Source organism: Anopheles nili, chromosome X (genome assembly GCF_943737925.1).
Source record: "Anopheles nili chromosome X, idAnoNiliSN_F5_01, whole genome shotgun sequence".
In the NCBI taxonomy this organism is placed as follows: Eukaryota; Metazoa; Arthropoda; class Insecta; order Diptera; family Culicidae; genus Anopheles; species Anopheles nili.
In genome coordinates, this window is record NC_071293.1 from 8392530 (window position 1) to 8411306 (window position 18777).

General features: G+C 48.7%; 1 protein-coding gene across 1 annotated transcript; it reads left to right on the forward strand.

The window, feature by feature from the left end:
- The first annotated feature begins 1254 nt into the window (after nt 1-1254).
- LOC128728894 (uncharacterized) lies at nt 1255-16413 on the forward strand. The gene is made up of 6 exons (XM_053822544.1): nt 1255-1312; nt 5805-5958; nt 6071-6285; nt 15705-15853; nt 15937-16195; nt 16328-16413. Exons 1-6 carry the CDS (start codon nt 1255-1257, stop codon nt 16411-16413), a joined length of 921 nt encoding a protein of 306 aa, XP_053678519.1.
- Nucleotides 16414-18777: the final 2364 nt, after the last annotated feature.

An 18777-nucleotide genomic window follows, 5' to 3' on the forward strand; every position in this document is an offset into this window, starting at 1 on the left:
AGCCTCGAAAAGCCTCGACGATTTCAGTCTCCCGTTAAGTCTTGTGTAGGTGTACCTCCAGGATCTTCCAGACTTGATGTGGTTTGGGGTTTAAACGTCCATTTTGTGCTCAGCGTCCAGCCTCCAGTCGTGGGAGTCGACAACACGCTGATTCGACAAGGCAACGCACGTTTTGGGATCCCTGTGATGCCCCAGGGAGAAATGTGGATGTTGGAGGTGAAGAACAAGGGCTGAGTGAGCAAAACATGGCGGCCAACTGACAGCCCACGGAGTCGACCAGGCTTGGGGCTACTAATTAGCGGCTCCAGTTGGAATGGTTTGAGCTCCCAAACACGGCTTTTTGGACCATTTATTTAGGGTTGTCCACTCAGAATAGGCGAAATTATTTCGATGTGGAAAATAAAAGAGAGAAAAAAATAAGCCTGACGTTAGTAAAACGTTCTCCAATGCAGTGGAGTGTTGGGAAGTCTGCACAAACGTCAAAGTGTGTTGTTTAGGTCAGGTCAAAGAAGAATTCCTGCTAGCTTCAAGCTTCATTGGCCTGCACGGAGCATTGTTTCAAGCAGCTCCATCCAGTCGCCCATTTATTCTCTTTCCACTACCCTTCTTCCCTATCCCCACCCATCTCCCCTCCTCTCTCCACTCCTTGAGCTAGAGCGTGCCTTGGGATATTAATTCCAACGACCGCAAGAGATTAGAATTTTAGCTTCGGATAATGATTATGCATTGAGTGCGGCTAAAGTTCTCGTCCGTGGGGTGTTTTATCTGGAAAAAGTTTGCCTAATACCCCAACCGTATCGTATCGCCCCATCTCGCTCGTGTTGGGGCTGTTGTTTTCTCTCTTTCTCTCCAGCAACCGACACTTGAAGTGTGAGAAACCGAGGAAAAGCAAAAAAGAAATCCCCACTGTAGCTCGCAGTGAACGAATCCCCTCGGCCCTTTTCGAAGGGGGAAGGGCGCGCAAAATTCCCGTAGTGAGCCTCAAAAAACCAAGGAGCGTGCCAGTGAATGAAGTAGTGTGCCCTTTTTCCTGGAGTGTGCTTTAAGGACCTCATTGCAGCGAGCAAAACCAACGATGAGCACCAGACTGGACCGTGGTAACGAGTGACACGAAACGAACGCGCACCTGTTCGCCCTTTTTAGGGCTGCCCTAGTGCCGGTTTACGCCCTGTGTTACGAGTGCTGAGTGGTCGTATCCTCGCAACCTTTCGAACCTTCGACGTAGTCCGCGGTTTTCGGCAGCAACACGACGCGATGGGACGCACGTTGCGCCTGAATGGTAGGCTAACCGCAGCCGTTCTGTTACTGCAGGGTAAGTGCATGCCGACCAGGGGGCCCCCTTGCAGGGCCCTTTCCCGCTCCCCTTTCGTTCCTGCTCGAGCGCCCTCTACAGGTGATTGATTGGAAATAACCGATTTGATTGATATTGACGTTCTGCTTCACCGCGCACGGTGCAGGAGGCTGATTGTGCGGCCGTTCAATTTAGGCTCGGTAAACAAGGACCCCGCGAAGGTGGGGTGGGTGGGTGGAAGAGGGGTGAAATGATCGCGAAATTAAGTGGAATCGCTTCTGCCGCCGCGCGGAAAGCTCGCTTGAAGGTGTCATAAATCAAAATTACATTCTGTCTCAATGCACTCACTCGTGCACTCTCTCCATCTCTCTTTCTCACCACGTATAGGTGCTTTATGGTGATAAAATTAAACCAGATGAGCAAATTTGTCAACCCCAACATTCGGCAATCAGGTGTGAATTCACACCACCAGCCCAACGTTGAGCGAAAAGCTCACCTGCGCGCTAAAGGGGGGCAATTATTTTGCCAAACACCCTCTGCGGGTAGCCCGCTAATGTTTCACTTCACGCCAGAAAAAAAAAGGATAAGCGTGTTTTGTGTGCCCTTCCTAAGTGGTAGTTCATAAATCCATCCGGACCTCATTTACATGAGCTGTGGGCCGAGACGGTCCTTGGCGCAATTCTACCGACGTAAACGTTTCATAAACCGAAAGATGAGCAGCTCGTTTGGAGGGCTTTCATAATTATTTCCCTCCCGCACTGCTCTGGGGGCGCCTCGCTGAATGGGAATGCGAGTGAGTGGCTTGAAGTGATGCGATTTCCAACCTTCCCGCATCCAAACAACCCCTAAATTCCACCCCCAGCGAGCGCTTTCCTGTCGGTGGGTTTTAGGTTGAAACAAACGCGTTCCCTCAACGGTGTGGCTCAAATTTGAAAGGGGCGACCAAACAACACCGACAAAGGTTCATGGGAGCTGGGAGAGAGAGAGAGAGAGAACGAGAAGGAGAGGGAGAGGCAAAAAAAAAATGAAGGCAAAAACAACATGTCTGCGCTCGCTAGCGCTTTCCACGTGGCTCACACGCCCGAGCCACTTGAAATTAGTCCCCACTCGAGAGAAGGTAGCACATTCAGAGCATAAAGTAAGCAGATAACAGATCTTCTCATGGAGGGGTCGCGCACCACCAACTTCCACCCCTCCCCCCCTCACCCCTCTCAAGGGTGGGCGCGTTTTTGGGAAAAACCAACCCCAACTAGTGGCGATGAGCGACGGCCACTTAGCCAGTTGGCATCATTTCTGCTCACAATCCCGCCAGTACCTGAGCTGCGTAGGGCGCTCAGTTTGCGGCCATTAGCGGAATCTTTTTAGCGTTGGTTTTTTTTATTATGCTGCGATTTTTTTTCTTTCCCTTTTTTTGTGATTTGCCCTTGGTGTAACTTCCCCAATTTGCCTGCTTGTGGTGGAGGTTTTGGGCTCTCAATTTTAGTTTTTCTCATTCAAGCTGACCGCTTTTGCTCTTTTTTCATTTTTTCTCTTCTTAAGGGTTTTCCACTCCTTACTGCTGACAGAGAGGTTGTGTGTGTATGTGTGGGGGTACTTTTTTCGACGTCCTCTCACGTCTCTTTCTCCCTCGAGTCGCAACTGCCGGCGTGCCATAAATCATGCTAACAAATTACTGAGTGACAGTTTTATTTTCCTGTCGCAATTAGCAAAAATATCTTCAAGATGGCCGACCACGGGGAAGCTTTGCCACCGACAAGGGGGGTTTGAAAAGCGTGTTTCCCGTCACCGGGAAAACCTGCGTTCCGTAGCGCGCGTACCAACGGCAGGAAGTGCACCAGTGAGTGATTTATCTTGGCACCATGTGTGGGCGCGCGTTGTCTGTGTCGTGGGGTGGGTTTTTGTTTGTCTGTATGCGGAACGTGACATGGCGCGTGGCGCGTTTCGTGGAGGGCATGAATTGAATCATCAGAATGGACTGCCGAACGATTAACGCACGTGGGAGGGTGAATGTTTGCGGGCGAGTTATTTCAAGCAACGTACAAGCTAATGGTGGAGTCGAGCAATATATCATGCCGCTCTTGGTGTGGGTGAGGATTTGCACATTTCTAAATTAAAAAGGATTTTAATAAAATCCGTGACAACGAAAAGTGGAAAATGCTTTGCCTTTCTGTGGTGTAGAATCGTTGTAAGGAAGAATGAAAAAAAAAAAACTCCACTATACGTAGGAAAAACTCACCCAACCTAGAGCCATTTTTCGAACCTCAACTAATCGCGTCCGCGCGACGAAATGAGTTCCAAGCGATGAATCAAATTAATTGTCAAAGTTTTGCCTATTTTTGTCCAACCGTGCGGCATGTTTATCCTCTCTTTCGTGCGGCTTTAACCTCCCCGGAATGTGAGGCGCGAAAAACGCCACCGAAAGCCAGCGCGTGTCATCGGGCGGGATGGCGTCGAGGAAATTGATTTCATTTTTCGCCATACCGCTATCGTGCGGAACCGTTGTCGAGGTGCCATTTCGAAGCTGCTGCACTACGGGGTAAGCGTGGTTTTCGGGTCGGTTTTTGGGTGAAAAGCAAAGGCTCAGGCGCAAGGTTAGAGAGCATCGCGCGCGCGACAAAATGATCACCAACGGCGGGAATATGTCGATGATTGATGGTCGCCACGCTGCTGGGTTAACGAGAGAGTGAAAGAGAGAGAGAGAGAGAGAGAGAGAGAGAGGGGGATGAAAAATACGAAAGAGAGCACTGAAGGAGCATTTTAATGGAATAAGGAAAAAAAAACGGAACTGATCCGGTGCTGGTTTGCGAACCGTTCGACGCGACTACGCTGCCATTCGAATTTTATTTGCAGCTCGTGTCTGTGTGAGTGTGTCACGTGCTTGTTTTTGTGTTGAGTTGCACAACGGTGAGGCTTAATTTGTCTACTCGCACAACCCGGTCGGTGGTGCAGGCTCGGTTTCACAAATTTTAAAATGCACCCAACAGCGCCCAAACCAGCAATGGAGGCGCCCAGTCGCTCGTTCGCCACATCTGGCTGCGTTTCTGATCGGTACTGCCTTTTGTTTTATCCCATCGCGCTCGTTTTACCCACCCAATGGCACCCTTCACCCCTCTCCCCTCCCTTTCCTCCCTCCTCCCCTCCCCATCCCACCCATCCTGTCGCAATCGATTGTTTATTCTCGTTGCTTTCGCTCGCGTTATTTTCGCTCCCTTTTCCCGCGGATTTGCTTCTTCATTTAAATCCGCACACCGCGGCGCGGGTGGATGGAATTGTGTTTTGTTTACTTATTTTCCGAGCCCTGTGAGGCGCTTGCCGCGCCCGGCGAAGGGCTGCGGCCAAATCCGCGCCCCCGGTGCGCCTCCCATTGGCATTGCAAATTGCAAATTCAGTGCCCGAAAATCGAATGTTAATGGCATTTTGGCATGCGGCGAAGGAAACCGCCCCGCTTATGTAGCTGGAAGCGGCCAGCTGTGACCTCGGATTGAGAGCTGCCGGTGGGGTGAGCGTGCGGGAGGGGAAAATTCGTTCGCACGCCCGTACGAAAAGCTCGGTCAAATAAATTCCGGCCAGCAGTTGAAGAGCGCCACCAAAACGAGACGAACCCAAACGGTTTTTTGGGACGCAAGAAATTTTAGGGGGGATGTTTTGTTGCCTCTAAAAAAGAAACCGAACGCCGAGGGGAAAAGTACAAGAAAACGGCTTTGGAATTATAAACGCGAGCGTTAGTGGGTGAAGGAGCAAAAGGAAAAAGCACAAAAAATCGCAACAAACTTGATGTTGGAAAAACAAAATGAAAAAAAAAACCGGTGGAATATATCTCTTCGACCGTACATCATCGGCACGTGTGAGGTGATTGAACAATAAAAAAAGCGCACCCTCGCTGGTTCACACCAGCGGTGTTTCATTCCCTTCTTTTTCACACCCCCATCGCTTCATCCCTCGACGCGGGGTTCAACGGACACTCGCACATTCGAGCAAATTGGATTAATATGTTTTCCAGTCTGTTGCACGCGGGGTTGTTGTTCGAATTCGATTTTTAAGGATTATTGTAGAGTCAACGCTCAAGTTAGCTCGATCGTGGGTGTCCTGAGAAGGACGAAAAACGGAGAAATACTTGTTGTTTCTTTTTCTTCGGTTTCTCGCCCGGTTTCGGTGGCTACCACCGCAAAGGGATTGGGCTAGCCGTGGGAATTCGTTGCTCTAAAGGGCATGAGCGAGATGCGTTGTTGGAGAGTTTTTTTTCTTCATTTTCTCCCCTAGATTTTCTCTTGATTTGTTACAACCAGTGGAAAGTCTTAAGTTTTTTCCTGTTCTCCCAAACCCGTTTGAGTGTAATCTTGTGAGTTTAGAGCATCGATTCAACTGCTGATCCAATTTGAGTGTTTAAAATCGAGCACAAGCGCGTTAGATCACCCGCAATACGCAATCCCTACACTAGAATAACCACCCCCCCCCGGACCAATTTCCAATGATGAATGTGAGCTAATCCACTGCTTTTACCGCCCAATTGCAGCACTCACCCTAGCCCGGTGCCTGCAGCTGACGGAAATCACCGTCCCGGAAATGGTGGACGTTCGGGACACGGTCACACTCTCCTGCAGCTACGACATGGGCACGCACAAGCTCAACTCCGTCAAATGGTACAAGGACGAGCGGGAGTTCTTCAGGTGAGTGTGCCGGGCACCGGGGGTATGTTTGCTTCATTTTTACGTAATGGTGCCATTTTTCTCCACTCTCCGGTGTGCTCTGGCACAATCCCCCCCCCCTTTCCCCGGACAGGTACTCGCCGCTGATGCCCAAGAGCCTGATGTTCTTCGACGTGGAGGGCGTGACGGTGCTGCAAAACTCGACGGTGCAGATATGCAACCAGTTCATGTGCAGCATCCAGCTGCACAAGCTCAACATCCGCTCGAGCGGTTCGTACCGGTGCGAGATCTCTGGCGACGCGCCAGAGTTCAAGCTGGCACACGGCGTTGGCAACATGACGGTGGCTGGTGAGTTGATGGTGTGCGAGAGAGTGTGTGAGTGAGCGAGAGTGGGGTTGGGTTAATTTAACGCTATGACAGCGAAGTAGCCGAGGAACGGTGAAAGGACATCTGCGTTTGGGTCGCCATGTTTACTGCGTGTTCTTTTTTTTATTATGCAAGTATACGTTCTGTAGCATGTTTAAAGCTCAAAGTTGTTGGGAACAGCAGAATGGGTTAGGTTATTGGTACTCTATTTGCATAAAAAACCTTGCTTATCGATGACAATTTCATCTGCAACAAATACTGATAAAAATGGCTTTTCTACACGTTAACGTCTTCAACCAAACTCAATAGTATAGTTTTATGTTGCTTGAAATATTAAATAAATCAAACTAGTTATGTTAATTTCATTCACTTGTTGGTGACCTGAAAAATAAATGGCTTAAAACATTATTATATAACGTTTAGATTGCCCTTAGAAAAGATGTTTGAGTAAAATCCGCATAACAGCGTGTATTTACTATGATTTTGAAGCAAGTAAGTTTCATCCACATACACTTATAGTCGCTGTATAAAAAGCAAAAGCATTTCCTCTTGCAAACTGACCATTTTATCCTCAACACACTACTGTGAGCTTAGATCCGTTACTTGACAGCTGTCAGTGGTCAAATCCATCTCAATCCAGCAAACATGTTTAGTCTTTCTGGATTATTTTTCTACAAACCGATACATTTTTACGGTATTACACGTGCATTAGTGCGCTCTTTACAAGTTGTGGTATCTCTTTGGTCGACTTATTACTTTGCTCGTGACGGAAAAACGTCGAGAACTCTCCTAGACACAGCTACGAGATGGCACGATACCCCGAATGGAAACAATTTAAAACCCGCATATAAAATTCACCCTCCATCTCTCGGTGCACCCCGAACTGCTGGTGTTTTCGTGCCTCTTCCCAGCACCACACCACCTCACACCTGACCAGCTTCCCATCGCAATGATTTTATTACTTCCCCAAGCCCAACCACCACAGTAGATTAAAGCTAAGCATTCGAGCTCGTTACTCGCACTCCCCGGGCGCGGTTTTCCAAACGCCAGCCAAACCGAGAGACTCTACCCAACCCGAGCCGCTATCCGGACGCCGATCTCCCAAATCCCAGTAAGGCAATAGATTATCGCCTCAATGACATGTGTTGAACCGTTTTTCATTCGGCTGCGGCATTGCGTGCCACTATTTACAGGCGCTCTGGGGGCCAGAGACCGGGCTCCGTAATCCCAGCTCTAATGCATAGCTGGGCAGGCAATTTGCTGCGTCCAGGCTCAGGATGAGCTCGAGAGCTCGAGGGGTAAGGCGACCGCTTCTTGCCTGCGAGCCCGAGAACCTCGGGGCCAGGTTCAAGTGCGCCTGTAAGCCGATAATTCGCACTGCAATGGAATTGTGGGGATCGTCGGTTGGGTTGCATCCGGTTCTCGGGTGCTTACGGTGGTATAATGCTAGCGTAAAAGAACGGACACAGATAGCGTGTGGTCGCCATCCTTTTGGCTCGAATTTTCCCTCCTCATTCAGGTGAGCTAATCAGCGTCGCTCGCGAGGGGTCGCATTTTCATCGTGAGAGCGGTTTTTCGCCGTTATTTTCCCTTTCTGCGACTAATAAAATTAAAATGAATGATTTCTCAATGGGCGAGTGGTAACAAACGAAAGAAAAAGAAAAACACTCTCGAAACCATCACGAACGAGCTTATGGAGATTAATTTGTTCCCGAAAAAACAGGCACGGAAAAACCACCCCCCAAAAAAACCACCCCACCGTTACAGCATCAAAAGAAGCGACTTTTTGCGGGCGCCTTCCTTGGTTCGGGCTTTTGTTTTCGATTCGTTGGCAGCCGCCGGTGGCTGCTGGTGGCGGAAGCAGGCAGTCCATTAATTATTGAAAATGATACGCTGGAGCCTTCTTTTTTTTTTCTCTCTCTCCCGTTCGCCCCTTGCTGGGAACCGCCACCGCCGGGTTCGACACCGCAGCGCATTCTTCGCGTGACCGACATTCGGTGAACGGTGGGAAAATGGATGGTTTGGAAATGGGCGGTGAGGGAAACCTTATGGCTGGAGCTGGTGCGGAAAAGTTGTGCGTCACACCAGAGCCGTCGTTGGATGGGTGAGCTGTGGGTGGCGCGTTGGTGGCCCGCTGTCATCTGCATGTTCGTTTGCCATGGGAGCCGGTGATGGGTTTTCTTGGAAAGTGCGGCAAAATTCCATTCATCGTTGTTGAGCGCACTGTGCTTGGGGATTGCCAAGCTGCTTGGCACGAATGTTGCCGTAGATTCAAGGAAATAACAAAGCTCTTGTGCTTATGTGCATTAATACCATAAAATTGCAGTTCTTACGCAATCCAGGAAAATGGGCACAAAGATTCAGATGGGAAACGCAACGGCTGCTTGGGAAACGTTTAAGTACTCTGACGATTAGTCAGGAAGAAGCCTAGTTAAATAAGCATCTAGAGAGACAATTTCATCAAAAGCGAGCTCTCCTTATTTACATTAATTTAATAAATCCAACAGAACACTCCCAACCAGTGAACCTGCATAAACGTTCAGCGCTTTAAAAAGAGCTTTAAACAAAGCCTTCTCACCCAAACGAACGGATCGGCATCGGCCGGAACGCAACACAAATAAAACACATCATTGCATCCGGGGCCGCTGTTATGGGTTTTTTCCTTTTTTCGTCCTGCACTGTAACAACCCTTCCGGGTGTTTGGAATTTATATACAGCGTTGCTTTCGCTTCACTTTCGGCAACCAGCGGGAAGCGCGTGTACGATAACCACTTTGCAGGCCATTTACCGAGCTCCCAGGCAAACCGGGCGAACCCGTAAGGTCCTGCGTCCTGTGTGCAGTAGTTTTGTACCTTTCCGTTCGGTTGGTATGCAGCCAGGCCGCAGCGTCCTGGCTCGAGATGCGAACGCGCAACAAAACACACAATAGCGTCGCGCGCGCGCGAAACGAAATCGAAACGAGCGCAAGGAAGTGACAACGCGACCAAAAGCGGAGCCAATATGCTGGTTTGGCCGGAGGGTAAAATATGCTTTACGATTCCGGGCTCGCGTGCCGGCGGGGCCGAAATTTGGCCGATCGGCGCAAAAGAAGAAAAAAAAAAAACGGACACAAACAAAGTAACAATAAAGTGTGCCGGCATGGACCGTGGACCGAGCGAGAAAGGGAAAACGATTTAGAATGGCGAACGGGCGGGGGGGAAACGGGCAGGAGATGGGTGGTGGGGGGGGGGGTGCAGCCGGGAAAACGGATTTCAATGGGAATCGTTTGAATCGGCCAGGAAGCCGACAAATGCGAAGGCATCCGATGAGGGAGAAGTGAAAGAGACAGCGCAAGTGAAGCGAGCAGACGTGGAAAAGCCGAGGCTGGAAAAGCGAAATGCAGGACGACGGTGGGGAGGATAATTTTAAATCTTCGAATTATTCCATAACACTCCGCTGAAAGGCACGGCCACGGTGGGTGGAAGCGAGACACAAAAATGTCCTTGCGAATCGACAGCGAATCCTTAAAAGATCACCATCGATGGTCGAGCTTTTTTTCTTCTCTCTCTCTCTCTCTCCCGGTTCTAGTTTCACCCCCACGGCAGGGGCAAGCGACAGCGTCGTCCTTCGGCACGAATGGGACGCAACGAGCAGGCAGGATGCATGTCCTGAATGGTCGTTGAATGTTTGGCGAGCGAGGCTTTTTAGCATTTGATGATCCCCGTGGAGCTCGGGAGCCGTGGCTGGCTTCGGGATGAGATTTGATTATTATTATCACATTCTCGAGACCCACCCAGTGCCAGATTGAGCCAGATTTCCTGCATTCTCACGACCGCCCGAAGGGGGCTTGATCTTCCCTTCCCTTCCCCCCCCCCCGCGCTCTCCGAGTGTCCATCCTTCGTCATGCGCCTTTATGGTCGTGCTTTTTATGGCCTGAAGCCTTGGCTCGGCTCGTGGAAACATTAAGGCCACAATGGGGCCACCCCGGGGTGGGCCGAATCGCTTCCTTCCTCCCTGTGCCCTCCCACCCCCCCACCACCACCATGCAAAAAAAAGAGGGGGAGGGGGGTTGTTCTCCTCTTCGAAGGATACGACTTGGCGAAGGATTCGTCTCGCGGCACTCCAGCGTCTGGCGGAACGTCGCTCCGGGGGATCACCGCCATTTCAGGGCGCCCAGCTCGTTTCGTCCCGCTTTTCTCCTCCCGCCACCCCTCACCTGCGCCTCCTCACCAAACCCTGTACGCTGGGTGGAATCTTTTATCATTCGAAAGCTTAATGTAGTGGAAAATTTATTGTTTCTTTACGGTGACAAGGCAGATTTTGGATTTGGCAGGAAAATCACTTTTTCCTCGGTTAATTTCATTTCGCTACGCCAATCGTTTCATTTGCCTCCCACCCGCTCGCCCGTGCGGGTAAATGTCCCACCCTCGCTGCTCGCTCGCTTTGCTTTCCTCATTTTTCCCTCCTGGCAATCGAATCAATCCAGCTATCCAGCGCTCATTTGGGTGGTCGCGTGCACACCATCGCTGCGGCCTTCAACGATTGTTGTCAGGAAGGGAGAGAGCGAGTGGGTGACCAGAAGAGAGGGGGAAATTTTCTGCTCCCTCACCAGGCTCATCTTTAATTTCATCAATTCATCATTTCTTATTATATTCCGGCACACGGTTCGGTTCCGTTTCGCTTTCGTGCCGTCTGCTTTTTGACGCTTCGATCGGGTTCTAGCTTAGATTTGGGCGGAAAATCTAATGCGATGCGCATTTTCCGGGCATGTGCCACTTTCTACCAGAGGTGTTCGGGGGTGTGTGGGGATGGTATCAAAATTTTCTCCCCTCTTACGGGTAAAGAAAAAAAAATACACAAGCCGGGAAAATTACGCCCGAAGCTTAATTAACGCCCCGGGCCATTTGGGGCCGCTTTTCCGAAGCAAAATACTTTCCGAAGTGGGAATTAACGGCGGCTGCGGTTCGGTTTTTCGGGACGGCCCGCCAAAGATTGCACGCCTCCGTTTGCAGTGTAATAAAAAGGAAATTAATCAGCGAGATGGGGCTGGAAGACGAGCTTCTGGGCAATTTCGATTCGCGTGACAAGCTGGTGGCGATGACGAGGGAATTCAACGCGCACCGCTAATAAATGCCACCAAACATTGGAGCTGTTTTTCCGGGAATATTTTTCTATAAAGTGCTTAGGGAAATGTTTCCCACGCCATGGGTGGTTGAGTGATGAAACGAATGTATTGTTATTTCAGTGCATCAGAAAGGTTGAGCTGTTTTTCGGAAATCACATCAAACAGGAATGCTGCATAAAATCTCATCATGATTTAAGTCCGACCTACATTAACACCAATATTTTTGATGAGATTAATAAAAATAACCTTCTTTATGGATCCGATTAAGAAGAAAAAATATTGCGTATTGTTTTCAAATAGTTTATCTAACCATTATATGTCGTGCGTATAGTTTTATCTTTTATTTCACCTTATTAAACCTTTTATAAAATTTTGGGATGTTATACGCCTGTTTTTAAATTGTTTTTGGTTTAAATTTATCGCACCACCACGTGATGTTCGTTATGCACTCCTCCATCAATTCCTCTAAGTGTTGTGTCACTTACAGGCTTGGAAGTTTTCCACCATTTTCCTCATCGGAAAAAAGTTCTGCCTATCTTTTTGAAACTTCCATTGATTCGATCCATTTTCCGGTTACAGCTATTGCATCCCCTAAGCTTAAGCCTATTTTATAAACCCCCTTTCGAACAGGCTTCAGAAAACCCTTCGGAGCCAAGAGAATTCCACCCACCCAGCTGCTTAGATCCTCGTGACATGGCTCAAGATTTATCCTGCCAAGCAGCCGCACAATAAAACCCCAATCGCCTTAAACTGCACGCGCCCCTGTTCCCCTTCGCAACCCGATCGATTTTCCATCCGCATCGCGTGTTCCGTGTCACTTTCACTCTTCTTCACTCTTTCGCTTCACCTACACCCTACACCGGGCGTGATTTATAGATGTGTGAAACAATTCCGGAACCCTCCAGGATCGGCCATCGAGAAGGCCCTCTCAAGTGTCCAGCTGGGGAGGGAAACTTGGGAAACCGGGAAAATGCCGGCAGCGTTAGCGGAAAATCCGATTCCGGCACCACGCGCAATAACTCCACCGCTCTGTCACGGGTGTCGACGCGTGGTGGAAAATTTATGGTGCCGAAAATTCCCCCGAACCCGGAATCGGGGTGAAAATGGGTCGGAAACCGGCTGCTAGTGGGGCTTAATAAAGCCAGTTGGAAAGGCCGCTCCTCACCAGCATTGCTCCTCCACCCGGTCTCTCATCAACCACAAATCGTGTGTAATCTAAAGATTGATTTAAAGTGAATTTCAATAATTTATCGCATTATCATACGGAACGCAGCCGGTGCGCTTGTTTTGAAGTGAAGAGAACAAGCGAGAGAGAGAGAGAGAGAGTGAGAGAAAAACTCCAACAACTGGCATCCTGCGGGATGGGACGGAGTTGGGAAAAAAAGCAAAAAAAAAAGCGAAAACTATTAATAAATCAACGAAACGGGCTCCCGGGCTGGTTGAAATCAAATTAACTGCCACGGGCTGGCCGTCGATTTGTTTGGAGTATTATCCATCCAATATGGGGCTGGTTTGAATTAATTAGCATGCGTAATTCACTCCCGCCTGCTGCCGCGGTGATCCTCGCTGGTGCAGTGTAATTGGTGGATGTTAAATAAATTCCGCAACACACGCACCATCGCGCCAACTAGCTGGAGTTTTTCTTCGCACCCGCTGTTTGCTCAACTATGTTGCGGATGGTGCCGGCTAACTGTTAGCGAACGAATTATGTTTGTCACGTAGAGTCGCGAGCATAAATAGAGAGCAAATAGGGATGAGTGGCTGGTGGCAGATTTTGCGCGCTGTAGCGGGATGAAAAGAGGAACGGCTGTTTGATCGCTGCAGAGTTGTTATGCTGTCAACATCTGCTCGAAAAAATGCACCATATAGTTCTTTCTATTGCAAAAATGATATGAAATGTCTATTGTAGTTTAAAGTTAAATGTAAAAATGAAGAATAAAAATTCTAAATCATTCAGATGAATTTTGAATGTTCCTATGTAATCTTGTATGATTTAGATGAAATAATGTGACTCAATTTTATTTAAGAAAAATACTTTAAAATATTAGCTGCATGTACAAAATTAGCCATACGCCATGACCTTACAATGATATTGTAATATTTCCAGAGTTATGTACTGTTTAAATAATTTAAAAAGGTGGGAATGAGGCATGTTTTAATACTGGCTTTGATAAATGTTAAATATTCGATTTTAGTCACCTTTTTATAGCACAAGCAATTCAGGCTGGAGTGGGAATAAAGAGGGGTAGAATTTTTGATTTTCTTTGTAGTTTACGAAAATATAAACGTTTTGGGCTTATTTTCGAATCGGTTAAAAGGCATGCTGCAATGTAAAGCGTCTATTTTAAACGGTGATATGAGATGTCTTGATAAAGAATAATAGTAATCTCTTGCATTGGGTGTTTAAAAAATTAAAATTTCCCTACTGCTAGTCTATTGGTAAAATACAAAAAATGCATACAAAATGTGAATTTTCCAACACCACATTTGAACCAAAAAACACACCAATACAAGCACAGTTACGGCAAAGATGCGAAATTGTTATCGTGTGACAAATTGACTAAATTCGTCCCCATTTCCCGAACTGCCTGAACTCCTACTGGTCACCTAATAAACTGCCCACAGCTCAATCAGGCTCAAAGGGGCGACATTTGGTTCCTCGGGGCCTATCGAAACCATTCCTCAAAATCAGAACGCACCCCGCCAAGTAATCCTCGTCACGAACACACCAATACCAGGGCTTCACGTTCGCTTTCGGGAGCGCTCTAGGGGCGAACTAGCGTGCTCTAAACTAATGAACGCCATACATCAATGCCCATATCCGATCCACGGATTCGCCTTTCGATATCACGAGCGCTTACGCACGCCCGAAAGTCACGTTTTCGAGCTCGTTTCGTCCGGAAATCGGCCACCAGCCCGAATTGGTGTGCCTTCAACGAACGCTCGGCTCACTTTTTCCCTCGGAAAAGAAAAATTAGTCATTGTTGAGCGATTCATTATCCGCAGCGCTCTCGAAACGTGGCGGAAGGTGCTGTCATCCGATGGCCGCTTCCCGATGGGCACCACCCGGATGTAGCTGATAAGTTTTCACCCACCACCACCCCACCTTCTCCCATCACGGGTAAACAAAGGAAGCCCCGGGAAAGTTTGTCTTGAAAACCCGAAACCCAACGCAAGCGGGTTGCCTGCCGGCGGGCGTACTTTGTGGGTGGAAAACACCGTTGGAAAAAGAACATACCGGTGCTGGTGAGCTGGCGAGAGTGTCGGAAACGACGAGGAAAGTTCTTTCGCACTTAGCTGAAGGAACGCCCAGGAAACCGGAAACGCAACCTGATCGAAAGCCACGCTAGAAACGGCCAACGTTTCCACCCACGTTCCCAAAACCACGGCTTTTCCAGCTGGTTCGCGTTTTATTTCACGCCACGAACGCTCGCGGGCATCACCATCGCCCGTTGCTTGGCTTTCGAACACCGATGGGTGAAACTAAACCCACTCCCTTTCCCTTATTTTACACCCTACCAACCCCCACCGAAAGGGCGCGTTGTAAGCGAGACGATGGCCAACCGGAGGGTGCGAGATAATTATGAAAAATTAGAAACTTTCCGGCGTATTCTTAATTACGCCAAAAGCAACATTAATTAGCCATCAATTTGCACTTTTATCGCAACCCCCTCCCGGCAAGTGGTTTCCTTTTCTTTTTTTTTCGGGGGTGCGTTTTCTTTCGCAGAGATAGTGCCCCACTATCCCGACCGGGTGGCTGCTAATAGTTGTAACAGAATCGCTCCGGCAGCGGCTAATTGGCGGACTTAAGGCACCCTGGTGCACGTGCCGCTCGATCCTTGCGGATTCCGGAGCAATTCACGAACACCGTGGCACGTCCTTGGCGATCGAGCAGCAAGGTTTTCGACTTAATTCGATCCATTAGGGTGCCACAAACGGCAGGTGTTCGGTTAGCGAGGGCGTTCCATCCACCTGGGGGTCGGTTGCGTTCGGAGTCGTTGCCCCATTAGCAAAATGGGTGAGATTAATTGGCGCCCGAGAACAGCTGAGACTCGGCTGCTTTTAGATGGAGGGGTGGAAAAAAGACAGAGAGCGCGACAGGACGTAGACGCGGCTTGATTGATCTGAGCCGTGCTCCATTAGCTCTATCGCCGCGGAAACATTCCGCGCCATTAATTAATAATCGTAATCAATTTGCGCTCGCTCGTGCGCAGGCACGTCCTGCTGTCTTTGCGAGTCCTAGCACCGGAAGGATCTCCAGCATTAATTAGTCTACCATTCTTTATCTCACCAACAGTCTATCCACAGTTCGATCCCATCATTAACGGGTTGCAGCTGAACGGTGTCTTGCATAACTACGCCCTCGGTGACTTCGTGGTTGCGAACTGTACGTCCGATATGTCGAGTCCACCAGCTCGACTCTACTGGTTCATCAACGATCGCAACGTGAGTATGATGACTACAGATCTCAAACGGGTTACTTCTATCTCACGATCCTCTGATCCCTATCGCTTTTCTCTCCAACTCAGGTCCCTTCAGAATATCTGCAGCCGCAGTATGAATCGGAGGTTGAAAATGATGGGTTTAACCTGCGGTGTCGCACGCTCGAGATCCGGTTCTACATCGACGAGAAGCGGCTCGGTAAGCTGAAGGGTAAGCTGGTGCTGAAGTGCCTCGCCCGGATTGACTCCATCCCACAGGCGACACGCGAGTCGACGCAGATCATCTACATCCCGACGACGGATGAGTTGCGCAACCAGAAGTTGATCAACTGGCGTGGATCTGATGGTGAGTGACGGCTCGGGACAGGGATATAAACCTATAAGGGGAAGCCTTTTTTGTGCAGGGGTACTTTGACTTCTTTTTCCCGAAATGATAGGCAATCATATACAGCTCTGGCTCGCTTTCCTTCCCTTTCAGCCGCTAACCGCACAATCAACCCACCGTCCATCAATTTTACGCTCGAGTACGCGGATTGGCCCGCCTACGATGACCGCCTACCTTGAAGCGGTTTGAGCTGAAGAAGGAGTGGGTGTTGTGTAGGAGTGGCACCCTCTCCGTTCGCGGCGAGGGAGTCAGATATAGAGACTTTACTTGTGAGCTTTTGTGCAGATCTATAAGAGCACCAGGATAAGCCTCAAAGTTTGATTTAGCATTTTGAAGATTCTTGGGAGATGTTGGGAATGTCAACTGCCATCATAAATGTCAAATAGATGATGTTGAGGTTCTTGTCATAAGAAATGACTGCAAATATACTCATACGATGCAAGATCTTGAAAGTATATACGTCTTATGACTACTTCTACTGAGTAGATAAAGCCATTTTAATGGTTTTAAGCATCAAAAGACCTATCAGAAAAATAATGTTCTTTTGTCGTAATTTCCAAATGCGAATGTTTGTATTTTTCAAGAAAGTCCCCAAACCACGTGATGAATTCTTGCCGATGAAGCAATAACGCAACACAACCTTACAATCTTCTTACAGCATCGTCACCTCATCATCCCGAGATGGGCCTGTGCAGTAGGATCCTTGCCGTGCTCTGCATCGCTCTCACCGTCGCCATAGCTCGGTTAGCATAAGCCTCGCGTCCACCCGGAAAGCAAGTGATGCCAGCGAATGTAAGTTACACAAACCACAAACACTGTCAGCCATCCGAAACGGGGTTGGCACCGCAGAATGGGAAAGGGGGTTTTCGCGAGCGGTGATCAGTTCCAAAAAAAGGGAGCCTGAATTAGGGCTGACAAACAGCGGCAAAGAAGAGTAACATTAACATCAAACCAACTATGATTAAGCATACACACAAATACAAAAACCGGAACATTCCTAATCCTGTTAGTACGTTACGTCTCAGTTGTTGAGTGATCGTTGAGTTTCGATAAGTTGTGCCAACTGTACCACTGAAGGTCGCCACGTACTGCTAGGGACAGCTACGAGGCGATTGGCCCTAGAAGTCAGTGGATTCAATGCTCAAAGCAGATTAGTGTAACGAACCCCGCGTGAAGAGGTGAATGTGGCAATGTAAATACTTATTTCGCTCCGGTTTGAGCAATCGAACCGCTGGCGTAAACGGGGGATGCTTGTGGATTGCTTAAAAAACTCCTTTCCCTTCGAGGCGAGCTTGGGAAAAGCGTCGAGGAATCGATAAGTGTGGAAATGAAGAAGAGAGAGAAAAACACTCATACTCATCAAAATCCGAACATCAAATTACACACAAACCCGACCGTTCGCTTTGCACACTTAAGCAGGCAAAAAGGGGAGAAATAAGCGATTGCAAAAAATCAAGTATTAACACACCTCAGTTTTCTGAAACCAGATGGAACAGGGGGAAAAATCAAAAAAAGGAAAGTAAAACAGAAAAATGATATATTACAAACCAGTCCGAAATCAAAACCAAGTGTGGTGGGGATGTCTGCAAAAAAAAGAAACACCTACACAAAGGACAAGCAAACAAGATAACGAAACGAGAAAGCGAACAGCTTGCTTCCTGTGAACGTTCCAGGATGAAGCGTTACGCTCACATGCACGAACACCGCCACGGGCGTGAGCAAGCTACTAGACAAATTGATCAAATATACGAAACCGGTGTTAGATAGTTTTCATAGATATTTTTCTACAGTTTAGTTAATGACAAATGTTGACGGTTAGGTTAGGCGAGCGAGCCCATTTGCCCGGTGTGGCTGCTCATAAAACAAAATGGTGCATCGGAGGCCCGCGCCGACGAGATAAAAATCACCCATAGCCTTTTTTTTGTTCCGTTTCCGTTTCCGTCCCGGGCGCTTAGAGCTGCGCTCGATGTTCGGAAGGTTCGATCGCCCGCGGGCTGTGCAATGGCGGCGATTCTGAAATATGGCTCCACAATGATGGATGGGTAGATGTGGCTTTCGGGTGCTTTGGAGCTGCATTGGGTATTGTGTTTGTTTTTGCTCTAGTGTGGGTTTGGTCGCGATCATTAGTCGCGTGTGAGAATGGGGATGTTTGGAAGTTGTGGAAGTTTTAGAGGAAAAAAGAAGCCTCACAGCTCGAGATGCAGCATTGGTGGTGAGCCGGTAAATGATCTATCGCTTTGGAATTGTTGAATCCTGGAGTCAATGCGTTTCATGAACCGTTGCAAGCGTTAGCGACAGAGCAAGCCGGAAGCTCAGCTCGCCAAAGGTTGACGTAGCCCCAGGGAGGAAAAGAGTAGCCCATTTCGGTGGCTAGTGTTTTGTAAAAAAAAGGAAAACGCACAAACGAGCACACAACGTCGAGCGGCACGGTTCTCGGTGCACGAAACGGCACGAAATGTCACTGGCAGAACCGACCGGTTCACTTGTCGGCAGCTGTCAACGTGTCAGCGTGTTCACTCCCTCCGGGCGGAAACGGCAGCAGG